Source organism: Syzygium oleosum, unplaced genomic scaffold, assembly GCF_021117445.2.
Source record: "Syzygium oleosum isolate NSW1041296 unplaced genomic scaffold, Sole_v2.1 Sole_v2.22, whole genome shotgun sequence".
In the NCBI taxonomy this organism is placed as follows: Eukaryota; Viridiplantae; Streptophyta; class Magnoliopsida; order Myrtales; family Myrtaceae; genus Syzygium; species Syzygium oleosum.
This window is the reverse complement of record NW_026607506.1, coordinates 3305456-3320965: the sequence shown is the minus strand read 5'-3', so window position 1 is coordinate 3320965 and position 15510 is coordinate 3305456. Positions and strand designations below refer to the sequence as shown.

General features: G+C 42.9%; 3 protein-coding genes across 6 annotated transcripts; 1 reads left to right on the top strand and 2 right to left on the bottom strand.

Moving 5' to 3' along the window:
* Window positions 1-6327: 6327 nt before the first annotated feature.
* Window positions 6328-10416, bottom strand: LOC115669993 (pentatricopeptide repeat-containing protein At5g40410, mitochondrial). Of its 4 annotated transcripts, none has more exons than XR_008818811.1 (3): window positions 8483-10416; window positions 7293-7670; window positions 6328-6825 (listed from the first exon to the last, which is right to left on the bottom strand). XR_008818811.1 is itself a non-coding variant. In XM_030591171.2 (2 exons), exon 1 carries the CDS (start codon window positions 10407-10409, stop codon window positions 8532-8534), a length of 1878 nt encoding a protein of 625 aa, XP_030447031.1. In that variant the 5' UTR covers window positions 10410-10416; the 3' UTR covers window positions 6328-7670; window positions 8483-8531. The 4 variants fall into 4 exon arrangements, 1 of the variants encoding a protein (XP_030447031.1); XR_008818812.1 differs by having other exon boundaries at window positions 6328-6804; XR_008818810.1 differs by having other exon boundaries at window positions 6328-7477; window positions 7544-7670.
* On the top strand, window positions 7384-8046 carry LOC130140860 (uncharacterized). Its single transcript, XM_056321394.1, has 2 exons — window positions 7384-7883; window positions 8040-8046. Exons 1-2 carry the CDS (start codon window positions 7384-7386, stop codon window positions 8044-8046), a joined length of 507 nt encoding a protein of 168 aa, XP_056177369.1.
* A 171-nt stretch (window positions 10417-10587) lies between the features above and the next one.
* LOC115669992 (mechanosensitive ion channel protein 6-like) lies at window positions 10588-13865 on the bottom strand. Its single transcript, XM_030591170.2, has 5 exons — window positions 12282-13865; window positions 12024-12141; window positions 11558-11851; window positions 11268-11470; window positions 10588-10996 (listed from the first exon to the last, which is right to left on the bottom strand). The coding sequence occupies exons 1-5, from the start codon at window positions 13550-13552 to the stop codon at window positions 10693-10695; spliced, it is 2190 nt and encodes a 729-aa protein (XP_030447030.1). The 5' UTR covers window positions 13553-13865; the 3' UTR covers window positions 10588-10692.
* Between the last annotated feature and the right edge of the window lie 1645 nt (window positions 13866-15510).

The following is a 15510-nucleotide window of genomic DNA, read 5'->3' as shown; positions in this document are numbered from 1 at the left end:
GACGTGCCAGGCGCAGATCTAAGCTTGGAGCGACGCGGGCTCTCCCTCTTGAGCGCAGATCTGAGCTCGGCGGAGGCGGAGCGGAGGGGCTTGGGATCCAAAGCAGGCTCGAGACGCGAGGGGCTCTTGGGGGAGGCGACGTGCCGATGCGCATCCGAGCTCGCAGCCGACGCGGGCTCTCCCTCTTGGGCGCAGATCTGAGCTCGGAGCGACCGGCGGGGCTCTTGGGAGAGGCGGAGGCGGAGGCGGTGGAGAAAGAGAGAGACAGTGTTTTGGCTGTTCTTCCCCGGGAGTGCAGGTAAAGAAGGGCCTTGGAAATTGAAAAGAGGAGAGAGAGAGAGGGGGGGATGTTTTAGGCGGGAACTTAATTTTTCAGCTCTGTCCCCACATAGAGAAAAGAAAGCCTTTTTTTAATTTTTCAGCAAGTCCAACTCAACGCCACGTGTCTCCCATTGAGTGGAGCCAACTAAGCTCATGCGCGCCACGTAGGCGGATGACCTGGTGTATGCTAACCACTGAATATTTTCTCGCAACGGTGACGTCACAAAACCGTCAAAGGAACAGCGCTACAAGTAACTGGCTCGCAACAAGATCAACAAGACTGTCAATAAGAAACAAAAAGATCGACTTTTTTTTTTTCTCTGTTCTCATGCTCTGTCTTCCCCTCTCTCTTCTTGGCTTCTTGTGCCGGGGTGTGTGGTATAGAAATGAGTTTCCATCATTTGACTCGTGTTATCTGTCTCTTTGTCACCAAGTGTTTTTTTCTTTTTTTGGGTCTAAAGTTTCTTTTCTATTGTGTTCGGTGCAACAACTAAGGAGAATAATCACAAAAGGAGTGACAGATTTTGGCGTTTGGGAACTGGGATTACACAAACGAGCTCCCGATCACTCGGTACTTAGAGTGTTTTCATTTTACATGGTAAACGACATTTACTTACTCGATTATCAATCGCACTTGACATACTAAAAAGGATTGAAATGAGGAGGCACTTGACTTGGTGACTATGGTTAGACTATCAATTTGATAATGGGAGTTTACCCTTAATTGACTTTAAAAAATAAAAGACTTTATGTCTGAAGACTTTATGTTCTTTAATGTAATATTTCTTTCGTTTCTTTACCTGGGGGATTGATTTTGAAAAAGAATGATCGCAGAAGCATTAACAATGACAGATGTGTACTAGGAGCCTAATTTCGTCGCAAATATAACGGATACCACAAGGTCATAGAGCGTCCCAAAGTTTTGTTTTTCCCAGGAAAGCACTACATCGGTTGTTTTCACAACATCGGACTTCTAGCTGTAGTGAATCTATTCCCGTGACATGATAGCTTATGATCGTTGGTTGCTAGTTTACTTTTCGCGCAATGGCCTTCACGAAAGGTCATCAGCAGCTTGGAATGCGTTGGCATTTTTGGGATGCATCAAACATGAGAATTGACATCTTTGATATCGTGATGTTCGACATCTTACTCAATGTCGCGGGCATTGTCAACATCCAAAACTGCTATGAGAAATTATCGTTTTCTTTGGATGCAATAGTTGCACGAGTGGATGTATGAACGGACGGTGCGGTGCAAATATGGGCTTGTAACCAAAGTGAAGCTCATGAGCTGCTGCATAAGTTGGAAGAGAAGGAATTGCTGTTCGAATGAAACTACCTGCAACTACAATAACAAGTCCTGCTTCGAAGTTTGATCGCATTCAAGTTCAAAAATCTAACTTGGGAAAGTCCTCCCTAGTTGAACAAAACCAGATCGACAATTTCAATTTGACCTGAAACCAGTTCGAACTGTTCCATGCTCGAGTGTCGACAGTAGCAAAATGAAGTCTGCTCGTTAGGCTATTCAACTCGACTATTTCGATCTCTTTGTTTACTCAATTACTGAATTTCAAATTAACCATCGCTATCATCCAATTGTAAAGCTCCTAAATGAGTACATTAAGAATGACCACATGGCTGGAGTGTAGCCATCTTGGAATCCAGAAATGTACTTCTGCGTCCTCAATCTATACTCGATGTATATATCAATTCTCTCCACAACTTTTCGGCAAAAAACAATACCATAATAAAAGAAACTATAAGTGTGAACGTTCTTGAGTTATCACTAGCACTGGGACGATGAGCTTAGCTGAGCAAGCTGGAACAAACATCTTGAGATGAATCCCAGCGTCTTCTTCTGAACCAATGCGAGACGGAAGGTGTCAAGGCATTCATCAAAGCCACAGTCTTCGTAAATAGATCGACCGTATAAATTGGAGGCGATTAACTAGGGAGCGAGAGAGAGACACTGAACCCCTTGGTGGTGCGAAGGAGGTCGGGAAATTTTGTAGAGGAGGAACACCAAGAGGAGCAGCACTAGGATGACGACGACGACGTTGATGTCTCTCTTCAGACAAACCAGAAATGACATGTGGCTGCGGACGACCACACTCCCCGGAAGAAGAAGAAGAAGAGCAGTAAGAGCGGACCAAGCCAGCTTGTTTGGAGCACTCGAAATACTGAGTGATTGGAAGCGTGAAAGAGCACCTCTGCATCTTTCAAAGGTAAAACAAAAACGCAAAAGAGGAGAAAGAGCGGGTGAAGAAGCTCTTGAAAAGAAAAGAAGGGAGAGAGTTTTAGAAACGTAAAAGGAGAGAAAAGGTATAGAAGGTAGAAGCTCCTGAAAATTGAAAAGAAGAGAGGGAGTTTTAAGCGGGTTATCATTTATTGTTGTGTCCTTTTTCACCCACTCTGCAGTCTACTAGCCGGCTAGGGAAAAGAAGGAGAAAGCTTTGGATTTTAATTTTTTATTTTCTTTCCATGTCCATGTCAGAGGACATGTGTCACTCTCCGAGTGGAGCCAACTAAGCTCATATATGCCATGTGGGCCGGTGACGTGGTGAGCAGCAACCACTGAATATTTTCTCGTCCCCCGCGAACTAGGTTCCTACCGTATCGCTAACGATGGAAAATCAATTTCTCGAAATAAAATATTAAATTAATACCACCAAAGAAAAATCCCAAATTATGTCCTCCGCTTTTATTTTGTCGCAAAAAATCCCGAAGCATAAGAAGAAAAAGTTCGGGGCATTAATGTCACAGTAAGCAAATTTGGCATTTTTTATTACGCAAAATAAAGTTTCAAGTATTTATATCACGGCAGGTATAATTGGGGTTTTCTTATGGTATATTTTCCCTAAAATATTCATCGTAAATATTTTTAAAGGTTAATGCCAAGAAAAACCCAAAACTGATAAATCTGTGATAAATTTACCATAAACTAAGTTTTTTACCATTAAAAACCCCAAATTGGTACATATGTGACAAATTTACCCTCCGTTAGTTTCCGTTAAATTTTACCATCAAATTACTTAGTTAAATGACACATAACGGTTGACGAATATACCAATTTGGGATTTTACCCTTATGTTTGTCATAGATTTTCCAATTTATGATTTTTCATGGTATTGATCTAATTTAACGGAAGGTAAATTTATCACAAGTGTATCGGTTTGGAGTTTTTGGTGGTCAAAAAATTAGTTTAGGATAAATCTGTCGAGGATATTTCAGTTTGAGGTTTTTTATGGTATTAATCCTATTTTTAAAGGGAGTGGCTAGGATAACGGTGCCGTTATATTGAATTTTTGACCGTCGAATGCCGGCCACAATTTTTAATGGAGGAAAAATGGGAGACTAGTTCGACCGGTTTCAAATTTTTTGACTTTCTATCAATTTTTTTAGAATTCCAAACACCATCCTCTGCGACCAAAATTAAAACTTGGCAAGATCTAACCAAGTTAGCAAGACCAACAAAAAATAAGAACCGAAATTCAAGAGCAATCTGACGCGTTCTGGAAGGCAAAAGCGGAGGAGAGGCAATCGGCGACGGCTCGCCTCAGTGACTCGTTGGGCTTCTTCACCAGAAACGATATCAGCCTCGAAATTGTTGTGACGTAATAGTGCTTGTATTTGCAAAAACAGAGTTGTTCGACAAACCTGAAATCACGCTCTGACAAGTAATCCGAATGTCGACGAATGATTCGAGCCTGACGAATGATTCACGTTGTGTCTTTAAGACAATTTGTCCCCTCTACCGGTACCCAAGGTTATTGAACAATTGTCTCCCAGGATAGAACGAATTCACTCGTGCGGCTTCTTCACTAAAAACGATATCAACCTCGAAATGCCCTAATCAACGACGTTGTTATCCTCGCCGCTGAATTGGCGATGCTTGAGCTGCTTCTCGAGGAGCTGGATATGAAGGACATGGATATGCTGTCCGGAATCCAATTCTTCCCCAAGCAACTCGAAGGCTTTTCGATGGTGAGATTCAAGTGAAGTCACAATACAAAGTGAGAGTGAGTGTGCGCGTGTTGAGTTTGTTCTTTGCCCCTACATTTGAACAACAATGAAAACTACCATTGGTTTTGTAAAAGCGAAAATTGGGGTGAGATTTTCGGGTGTGTCTGTTTGAATAAAAAGAAGCGAATAAGTTTTTCGGACTTTTACTCATTTAATTTGCCGAATACGATCAATCAACATAAAATCATTTATGGTCAATGCATTTTTAAAGTTAGGGAAACAAAATCCCTAATCGGAAAATGGGAAATCGAAACATTTTCCAGAAAAACGATTTCTCGAAAAATAAAAATGATTTTTGGAAAGTATTTTTTTATAGTAAATTTTTTCCGCAAACAAATACTACTTTCAAACTAGGAAATCCCACCCAAAGTCACAAAAAATATAAAACCGGACTAGCCCGTGCCCCAGTTTTCAACTTTGAGATTAGTGGCTGACAAATGCACCGTCAATTTTGTAAAGTAACGGGACGGTGAATTTATCATTTTCCATTTTTAAATACGAGTAGATCAAAAAGTAAATAATCAGTCTAGGCTCCAATCGTTTCGCGGAAAATGTTTTCCAGGAGTTTTCCGGTGTTCGGGAGCGGAAAACATTTTCAGGCCGGCGAGGCTCGAGCTCACCAAATTCCAGCGAGGCCGAGCTCGCCCAAGGTCAGCGAGCCTTACCCATTTTTCCCAAGTTTTGCAGGATAGAAGATGATGTAAGATAAAAATAAAACAGAAACAAGGGAAGGCCCATCATCGATCACGTCGTGGTCCATAGCGTTACGAGCGGGAACGTCACAAGGGTTTAAGATAGACTTGGCCCACTATCGATATTTATATATCCACCAATTCATCATTCCCTTATATGTTATCCACCAAAATAAAAATAAAATACAAATAAAAAAATTTTGCAATCTATAGTTATGTGTATTATCTTATATTATATATATCTAGAAGACTTTCGAATTTTGGTGCCCGCCCCCGCATTTGAGATCATTCCCTCTCATCTATTAAGTTGGTGAAGTAGTTGAAGCGTGGGATTTAACATTTTACCAATTTTGCGGTTACACTAATAACCCGAAAAACGAGTGTTAGAGGCCAGAAAGAAAAGTTACGTTGAGTATAAATATGAGAAAATAATGCCGTTTGATGTGGCCCGGTGACCGGGAAATTGGGAGGCGAGGATGTTGGTATGATAGGTGTGGAGTTCGACATCCGTGTTCTACAAAAGAGGCAGAGCAAAAAGTCTCAAAAGGATAGGAGAGTTAGAGATTTTTGTGCAGATAGAAAGACCCTTTAAAATGACTGTCTCTACAAGAAAACACAATAGATATGTGTGGCGAACAAGACAACGCGCATGCGAAAATCAAGAACAAGCCGACGTGGCAGTGTGCCACGGAGAACAATCAGCAATGACTAGATCACCATGTCAGCGATGTTCTCTTTTCTTTTCGTTTCTTTTCTCACACAAAATTTGACAACACATTTAAGGTAAAATTCCGAAGGGAAATTGAGTAATTGTTGAACTCATTTTTCCGTAACTCTGGTATATATCCCGGAGGTAAAATAGTACCTTAAGAATAGTGATGATCATCACCGCACATCAAAGCATCAAAGAACTATACACTATTGTTCTATCTTTATCGGCAATCAAACATCCCCAATTTTTATAAGATCAAGGTCTAAGAATACCAAACCAGATGCTGAAGTTGGGATGGACGCACAAGTTGGGGCAAATTACTAGACAAGAGGGGTCGATTCATTAATAGCACGTTGACATAAGTTCCTCTGAGAGGATTCGAGTGTATATACGCATCGTGACCCAACACAAATTTGTTCCAATCAACGTTTACTGATCATAATGAAACCATGGAAAAAGTCTTGGAGTGCAATAAATCCTCGTGAGGATCCCCACATGGAGATTGTTGGTCAACTCTCGTCCCTAGACATTGGATCCATCCCCATCGCAGACGAATGTTAAAATACACAAATGACAGCTCTTGCATCTCCAATGGTTTTGCTCATGGAAGTCCTCGAATGTTGACTACACATACACAAACACACCCTCAGATTCACTCACAGTCTCGACGTGTGCTCACGAACTGCAATGCTTCCATGTGTCTGATCGAATACTTAAAGAACACGGAGTTGGCCTCGTTTTAATTTATCAAAGTCCTCGCGCAAGCAACCACCTAACCTCACTCTCCTACTTCACAGTTGTAGTTAGTGTTTAGTACTACCAAGCACTACTTCAAACGCATCCCATGGTTTAAGTACTGACCCTTCTCTTGAGCTGCACTCACATTGCAAGGAAGGAGGGAGAAAAACATGAGAGGCCCGTCGCTGCTTTTCGGCGTGCTATGCTTCTTTGGTGTCGTGACCGTCGGAGTGAATGCAGGGAAAGCGGCGTGCCACGATCCGTTTTTCGGCAAGTGTTACGGAATCGTCCACACTTGTCCACCTGCTTGTCCTAGACTCTGCGAAGTAGATTGCAGACTCTGTAAACCTTACTGCGGTAAGAATTGGATTCTTTTTGCCTCCTTACCAACTTTCTTCATGAAAGTTCACGAGTAATTGATAACTATTCGCACCGCCTATTTCCTTAGAATGAACACAATTTACTGCAATTCAATTCTGGGTCTACAATTAAAGAGCGGGACTCAGATCCTCATTTTGTCCTACGTCCTTCACTCTTATGTGTTCTTGCATTGCTGTTCCTATCTTCTTATAGTCTCAATCACATTATAGCATTCATAGTAATGTTTTAATGAACTTCTTTTGGATTAAAACTAGCTTGCGATAGGCCAGGGGCTGTGTGCCAAGACCCACGATTCATCGGAGGTGACGGGGTCATGTTCTACTTTCACGGCGAGAAGGACAAAGACTTCTGCTTGGTTTCTGATCCTGGCATTCACATCAATGCCCATTTCATTGGCAAAAGTAGTAGCAGGGGAAGGGACTTCACCTGGGTTGAGTCTGTTGGCATCTTGTTCGGGTCCCATAAGCTTTATATTGGTGCACGACGAGTTTCAAAATGGGAAGAGTCGGTGAACAATATGCTGATCCGGTTTGATGGAGAAGAAATCAAGGTGCCAATAGGCGAGGGCCAAAGATGGTGGTCACCAGAGACAGGACTGGAGATCCGACGGCCTATGACGAATAACAAGGTGGAAGTCAAAATGGAAGAGTTGTTCACAATAGTTGCTCGGATAGTACCTATTACAGCAGAGGAATCTCGGGTGCATGGATATAATGTGACTGAAGACAACTGCTATGCCCATTTGGAGCTCAACTTCAAATTCTACTCACTGAGCCAGAGTGTAGATGGAGTACTTGGGCAGACCTACAAGACAAATTACCAAAGTAGAGTCAAAATAACAGCACCAATGCCGATTATGGGAGGAGCGGACAGATTTGCTGCTTCTGATCTCTTCGCAAGGGATTGCGCAGTTTCGAGCTTTGGGTCGAAACTGAACCCCGATTCAGTGATAAATGAAGAATCATTCGAGGTTGCATGTGGAAGTGCAAATGGAGGAAGGGGAATTATATGCAGAAGGTAAGTGGTGATGTAAGAAAATATATGGCTATAATATTTGTTTGGATCACTTATTTTCTTATAAGAACAAGTGAATTGTAATCCCTGCCGAAGAGAATGTGTGAGTTCTTTCCTAGTATCTCTTTCACGTATTTTATCGTTCTAAGGCTATGACAGGAAATGATGCCAAAGAATATCTTTGGAGATCATCTCCATCCATGAAGACCCAACTTTTTTCTAAGTATTGGTAGGTGAATGTAGCACTACTTCCTTTGGCTCTAAAGGTAATTTGTCATTAGAGGAAAACATCCAGGATATTTTTTTTGTGAAGTTATTAAGACATCAATCATAGAGGCATTTAATTCTGCCGCATTGAATCTAAGCCACATATCCATAATATGAAGGAAAATAGATTCCTGTTTTTATTCACGACTCGTTCATGTCTACCTAGCCTTTGGCGGAGCGGGCAAGAAGTTTATTCTGTTTCCAACACTAAATTATTACAGAACGGCAACCTGTCTCAGTTAGAAATTGCCAATCAATCACAAAGCTTTGCATTGAACTATATATCTGCTGTACAGATTCTTACCTCCTTAAAAAAGACTAAAAGAATAACTTACATCAGGTGTAGTTTTGTTGATAGTAACTCAGCCAAAATTGAAACGTGAGTCACCAGTAGTCACCACACGAACATATTCCATCAGTAAAATGGTGAAACCGCTTTGGATCTCGAATTATGATGGTGCGATTTTCAATCAACGATATAATCTTGGCAAAGCCATGACAGTCACCACAAATTCTCAGATTCTTCCTTATTATTAACGTTCTACCTGGGTTAGTCACCAAAATCCCAAATGAGATTGCTAACTTCTCGCAGTGTTCATTGATCATATCCTTTTTCAACTCCTCATCAACATCATGCAAGACAAATTCTGTTTTAGGAGCAAGTCCAGCCTTGCGAATCTTTTCAATCAGTTCTGTCAATTTGGTGTATATCCCATGTGACAATGGATGAGACCAGTCACCCACGACAAATTGATGGATCTTATTTCCGTGTTCGATATAACTACATCCAGGCAATCTAGCAAGACAATTTTCCTTCATTAATGCTCTCATTTCTGACGCATCTTTCCATAGACCAACCGCTGAGTATATATTTGAGAGCACAATATAATTTCTTGCATCCGAAGGGTCCAGATTAATCAATTGCTCTGCAGCTTCCTTTCCAAGTTCAGCATTTCTGTAAATTCTGCATGCACCGAGAAGAGCACCCCAGACCCCAGAATTAGGCTCCATTGGCATGCTTTTGATCAGCTCGTACGCATCTTTTAAGATACCAGAACGACCGAGGAGATCAACCATGCATGAATAGTGGTCTAATGTAGGCTCCACCCCATAAAATTCAAACATAGTTCGGAAGTACTGTTTTCCTTCTTCTACTAGCCCTGAATGGCTACAAGCACTTAATAGATGAGTAAATGTGACACGATCAGGATTCATACCTTTCTTAACCATGAGGTCAAAGAGAGCGACTGCTTCCGACCCATATCCATGAGCTGCATAGCCAGCAAGCATTGCAGTCCAAGCTATACTATCTGGATTTCTTATCTCAAGAAAAACTTGGTGTGAGGCAGCCAACCTCCCAGTCTTGGCATACAAATCCGAAAGAGCAGTCACGATCGACATCCGTCCATAGAACCCACGGCGACATATTACACAGTGAACAGACTCTACTAGTCTAATAGAACCTACACTTTCACATGCTTGAAGCAATGCCACCAGAGTGGCATCGTCAGGTTGAATTCCATTCCTTCTCATTAATTTAAAGCAACTGATCCCTTCCATTGGTGACTCATTTTCAGCATATGAAGCAATCATCGAATTCCATGAAACTGAGCTCCTCACGGGCATTATTTCAAACAAGAGACAAGCGGCACCCAATATCCCGCATTTTCCATACATGTTAATAAGAGAATTAACAACCTTTACCTCCATCAACATGCCCAATCTTTCTGAGAGCCCATGAATGGACCTCCCTTCAGCCAGAGCTTTCACATCAGCACATGATGAGATGACTGACACAAGAGTAACCTCATTGGGGTTCATAAAAGTCTCATTTCTCATCCTATGAAATGCATATAAACACTTAGCCAGGCACCCTCTACGTGAAAACCCAGAAATCAAAGAATTCCACGACACTAAATCTTTCTCGGGAATTTCGTCGAACAGCTTTTCCGCACGTTCCTCACAGCCCACTTCCGCGTACTTCGACACGAGCTGATCGCCGACGAATCCGTGGCTGTAACTCACCGATTTGAGGACTCGAGCATGAACCGCCCCGCAGCAAGACGCGGAGGAGCATTTGCTCAAGGCAGATATCAGAAACGACACGAGCGAGTCCGCATCGGAACAAGAATGAAGCCGGCATGACGGTGGGCGCGAGAGAGCATCTCGAGCCCTCAATGGGTGATTGTAGTTTTGGGTTCTGAAGTAAACGCGGGAGAGGTTGAAGAAGAGGACCGATGAAGGAGGGCATTTCGCTATCATGTTCCATCACTGAAATTCAAACATCATGCAGAACAAGAACAAGAACAAGAACAAGAAACAGTTTCACGACATTTTATTTGGTTGAAAATGTGTTCGGTGGTCCTATGAATGTCCGTTGGACGGTAAGTATTGTCCACCGTCAGATTAGAAACAGCTAATGTCAACCGTCCGATGGGTCTCGATTCAAATGCATCCCGCCTTCGTCTAATTAGTTTCTCTCGTCTATCCCAACTTCAAATGACCGCTCATCTTGCACAAAACAAAAGAGATGCCGTTACAAGTTTTAGTTACTTCTATGTTCAGTGGCACAAGCTGTCCAGTTGGAAGGAAGCCGGTCCGAAGTCGGGCTCGGCAGGTTGCGGACGTTCACGTCGAGGGGTAGCATCCGGTATTCGATCCCGTCCTGTCTGAATATCTCGATCATGTGTTCGATCAGGACATTTCTGCTAATCCACCTCTCTTTGGTGTTGTGATGCTTGACCTTGTGCACGAGCCACAGAATCATGGTTATCTTGTTCATGTCCTCTAGGTCCCTTATCAGGACTAATGGATTCGGGTGCCAGTGGTCGCTCCGGCTTTCCACATACCTGCAGTTTCCGCCGACAAATCAGCGCGGGTTAGTTGAAGTCATCAAGGAAACATTAGACCCAACATTACTGCACAAGATCAGGAATGTCAACATTGGACACCATGAGCAAGCAGAGAATGCTTTGATACTGCACTCCTAAGTAATCTAGGGTATGTCCTAATTCGTTTTTGCTGCTCTGGCATGGATCAACCTCATATTATACAGATTAAAGACGACACTAGCATAGTAAAAGTCCCGACAGGACGAAGAAAATGAAGTTGTGCACGTACTGCGTAATCTTCGTTTTCAACTTGTCGATCTTTTCCATGGGAGTGGAGATGTGCAGGCAAAAATTAATGGTCTCCAGCATCTCCGCACTGCGGTTGTAATTGCTTATAGCCTTGGTGGCCAAGATGCTGTTGGGGTATCTCATCTTCAGGTTGTCGAACTTCCGAAACACGGTGGTCAGTATATTCATCTCTTCAACAACCATCTGAGAATCAGAACAAAAGTGAGAACAGGAAAGATGGTCACAAAATTTAACTGGTGAGTACAGATCTTTCTGTTCCTAGGCACATACCGGCATTCCATCCACTTCGCAGAGATCGCCGACGTCGTACGGGTGCATCACGAATAAGAAGATTATAGCTTCGAACACCATCTTGCAGCTGTTCCCGAAGACGAAGGCCAACAAAATGAACTGCGAGCTTATGAAGACCAGGAACTGCATGATGGGTACCCCAAGTATGATGAGCCAGATGACGGCAATGATAATAGCGATGAGAATGTCGAGCATGTTGTGGAGGTCGTCGACGGCTGTGTTGGTGTCGTTGAGAGATCGCGCAAGTGCCGTTCTCTCTTTGTAGGCATTAATCTATGACAAAGCAAACTCTCAGTATTTTCACATGGCTTTAAGATGAGAGAGAGAGAGAGAGAGAGAGAGAGAGAGAGAGAGAGAGAGAGAGAGAGAGAGAGAGAGACTTGATCATATCAATAGTATTTGATGACTTATCCTTTGTAGTTTATAGGAGGAAAATGTTACTCACCACCCAAATTTCTAGAGATTTCTTGTCAATTTTACCACTGTCTTTGGCAACTCGGCGTATGAGTTTTGCAGCTTCATCCTTCTTCATGAAGTACGTCAGGTCATCAAGACAAATGAGCCTGTCGATGAAAAAAACGAAGACACTGTAAAGTGAAAGTAGGAACTGATGATCACTCAGCATCCTCAATTGGTTGTTGCGGTATACAGAATGTTACCCCCAACAAAAAAAAGCAAAAGCGACCAGAGAAAAAACACTTACTTGGACCCTGGTTGGGCCACATTGAGAAAAATCTTCTTGGCCACCTCTCTTGCCTGGCACACATTTCTGATCTCCATCAAAGACCCATCTTCCATGTTTGAATCCAGTATCTTCTCGTCCAGAGTCGACAGAGTCCCGTGCTGAATGATGTCCATCATCCTCCCAATACACCAAGCCGATGCGCTCTTCTGATTAATCCTCCTTCCAGCTAAATCTGTGCTTCCTCCAATCTGGGGACGGTTTGTCGATCTTCCACTCTGCCTCGATCTGCTGCCTTTTGGTAGAAGTGGTTCCCTGAGATCACCTGAAGCAGCATGCTGCAACTCTGTTGTCTTGGGAGCGTTGCCACATACCTGCTCCCCTGCATTGTACGTCATTGCTGCTTTCGCCGAGAGCGTCTCGATGACAAATTGATCAAATAGAGCCTCGTGAATCCGCTCGAAGTAGGTATTGACGTGGAAGGACGAAGCGAGGACCTTAACGAGGAGCGTCTTCAAGAGCCAAATCACCGATGCCACCAGGAAGCATACTAAAACCTTGGTCACATAGGACAAGGCACTGCTGCCATCCTTCTTTTCCATTTCGGAATTGAAAACGAAATGCCATACGAGCAAAACAAGGCCCAACCAGAGGCAGTTTCGCACCGCCCTCCATAGGCCATAGATGAAGTATAGAACCCTCCTGTGCAGTAGGAAAACCCGTTCGACGACTTTGACGACAACCCGGACCACACAACTGGATATTAAGCGTCCTGACACTAAAGCCAAAGTCATTGCTTCCCATTTCCATATCGGAAGATTCCACAGGGTTTGCCTCTTTAGACTAGGAATACTCAGGCTGCAAATCAAGGCAAGCACAATAATTAATAGAATCAAGCATTGGAGAATCATTAACTCGCCAAATTTCATCTTCTTCAGTTCTTCGGGGATATCTTCGGCCCAATCATCCTTGTGATCATCTGGTTGACACGGTTCCTTATCATGAACGTGAATTGACCGAGACTTCACCTTGCTCCAGATAGAGGTCCATGGGCTCTCGCGGGAAGAGTCGTCTGGACTGGATCTTGATTGAAAGCTTTGCTGGTCGGACGTGTCTTGGCTCTGTCGGCGAAGAACTTCAGTTAGTACTTCATGGAATGAGACACCGGGTCTCTTGAATGTTCCGGGAGTGTTGCTTTTATTCATAATGGTTTCTTTACTCGAGCTGTCGCCGCTTTCGAAATTCACTGCAATTTCTCCTCCATGGCTATGCAAACTGATGGACTGAGCCATGTGAAATCCTGGAAAGCTAGTATTTCTACAAGAGAAGTGCTTGTTTCACTCTTCACCTAGTTTCTGCTCTTGCTTATGCTTTTATGGACTTCCTTGAAAGTGACAATGATCTTACAAGTCCTGAGAAGTGATCTGCAACCGTTTGTGGAGAATATATGCGCCATTATTTTTGTTCTGGTCATAGTATATATGCTCCATTTCCTTAACATCTGTGTTTGTCTGATTTCAGTACAATGTTCTTCTTGTGAATGACACGCCAAAGGAGATCACTAATCAGAGCTTCAACACTGTAGAGCAAAGAACTTGACAAAAAGAATTGATTCCAATGAAAAGGAATGCTACAAATAGAACCTGAAGTGTCATCAAGAAGATCATGACATGAATGGAGCCCCATTAATCGATTGACAGAACACGCGACCACGGCACCGTGATCTGCGTGGGGAAAGCAAATCTTTGAGCAGTTAAGTCAATGGTCTCAAGCAGGCGAAGCTTCGAGTTTCGATGGCCATAAACGTGGAATCACGACTCCATTTACGCTCATCTAGAGAAAGATTACCAATCCCAGGCCAAATGAACGTGCGATTTCGGCTCGCAATGCGTGCTTCACACCGGATCCTAAATCAAGGGCGCATTTCTTCAACAGTATGCAGATCAGTCTAGCTGAGTTCCCTTCTTTTTTTAAACTTTTTTGTGGTTCCATGAACGTGAGTCTCGAGAGAATAATAAGGCACTTCAAGCATCAATCTCAAGAGATTCTCTTCTTCTTTCCGTTGTTCCTCTGCAGTCTCTGGTACGTGGCCAGAGAATGAGCATCAAGAATACTCGAAAGGAGAATGATGTCCCAACTTTTTTATTGTGGGGACTGCTAAGTCAAGTGCTGATCCACGGGCTTCATCCGTCAGCACGGACGTAATTTGTAAAACCGCGTGTGTTTTACAACTTCGATTCATTTTTATTTTTCTTCTTCCCATGAAGTGATACTTCGAGTGCATTTATTTCCTGAAAAACTCGCGATTCAGAAATCATTTTCCGAAAAATAATTGGTTATATTGCTTAGAAAAATTAGTCAATGGAGAATACTTTTGTAAGTGATTTGGGCGCGCAGCAAAAACCATATACCTTCACCCAGGGAGACCGCCAAAAGGAGCCCAAATCCGAGTATGTCAACATATCCAATTGGACCCGCCTTTACTCAAAAGTTTAAGTCAATAACTGTTCCACACCTTATCAATTCTCCTCGTGGGACTTCTTTAACGCAAGTCACACGTGTATATGAACAATCTCCCCTTCACGTGTGAACTTATGCTTCCCCTTAATTCAAGTATACTTTTGCATCAACTGCATCAACTTATCTCAACTTGAATATTCATCAATGCCCAACTTCATCCCTCATCTCTCTCTCTCTAAACCAAACCATGAAGTCTGTCATTGGGGCCGCGTTGCTACATCACAACACCCATTGCCTAGAAACCTCGTTGGAATCATAGAAACCTCGTTAGTCACCAGATTCCTTTATTGAGATGTTCACCAAACACCAGAGCAGATTGAAGGGTCCACTAATCTACCATCGGCTTTGATACCATTTATTGGGATACGCAGCAAAAACTCAATACCTTCACTCGGGAAGACCCCTAAGAGGGAGCCCAAGTCCGAACCCGTCAACATATCCGACAAGACCCACATTCACTAAGTTAATCAATTATAAACCAACCGGGATATATTCACCTCACATCCATCATAGAAACCTCGTTAGTCACCAGATTCCTTTATTGAGATATTCACCAAACACCAGAGCAGATTGAAGGGTCCACCAATCTACCATCGGCTTTGATACCATTTGTTGGGATACGCAGCAAAAACTCAATACCTTCACTCGGGAAGACCCCTAAGAGGGAGCCCAAGTCCGAACCCGTCAACATATCCGACTAGACCCACATTCACTAAGTTAATCAATTATA

Bases quoted from the DNA above. Each gene is read 5' to 3' on its own strand.
- LOC115669992 (XM_030591170.2), bottom strand. From the start codon at position 13,552: ATGGCTCAGTCCATCAGTTTGCATAGCCATGGAGGAGAAATTGCAGTG. The intron at 11,852-12,023 runs GTGAGTAACATT...GCTTTGTCATAG, and splicing joins AATCTCTAGAAATTTGGGTG to ATTAATGCCTACAAAGAGAG. The intron at 10,997-11,267 runs GTACGTGCACAA...CGGAAACTGCAG, and splicing joins TTGAAAACGAAGATTACGCA to GTATGTGGAAAGCCGGAGCG.
- LOC115669993 (XM_030591171.2), bottom strand. From the start codon at position 10,409: ATGATAGCGAAATGCCCTCCTTCATCGGTCCTCTTCTTCAACCTCTCC.
- LOC130140860 (XM_056321394.1), top strand. From the start codon at position 7,384: ATGCTGATCCGGTTTGATGGAGAAGAAATCAAGGTGCCAATAGGCGAG.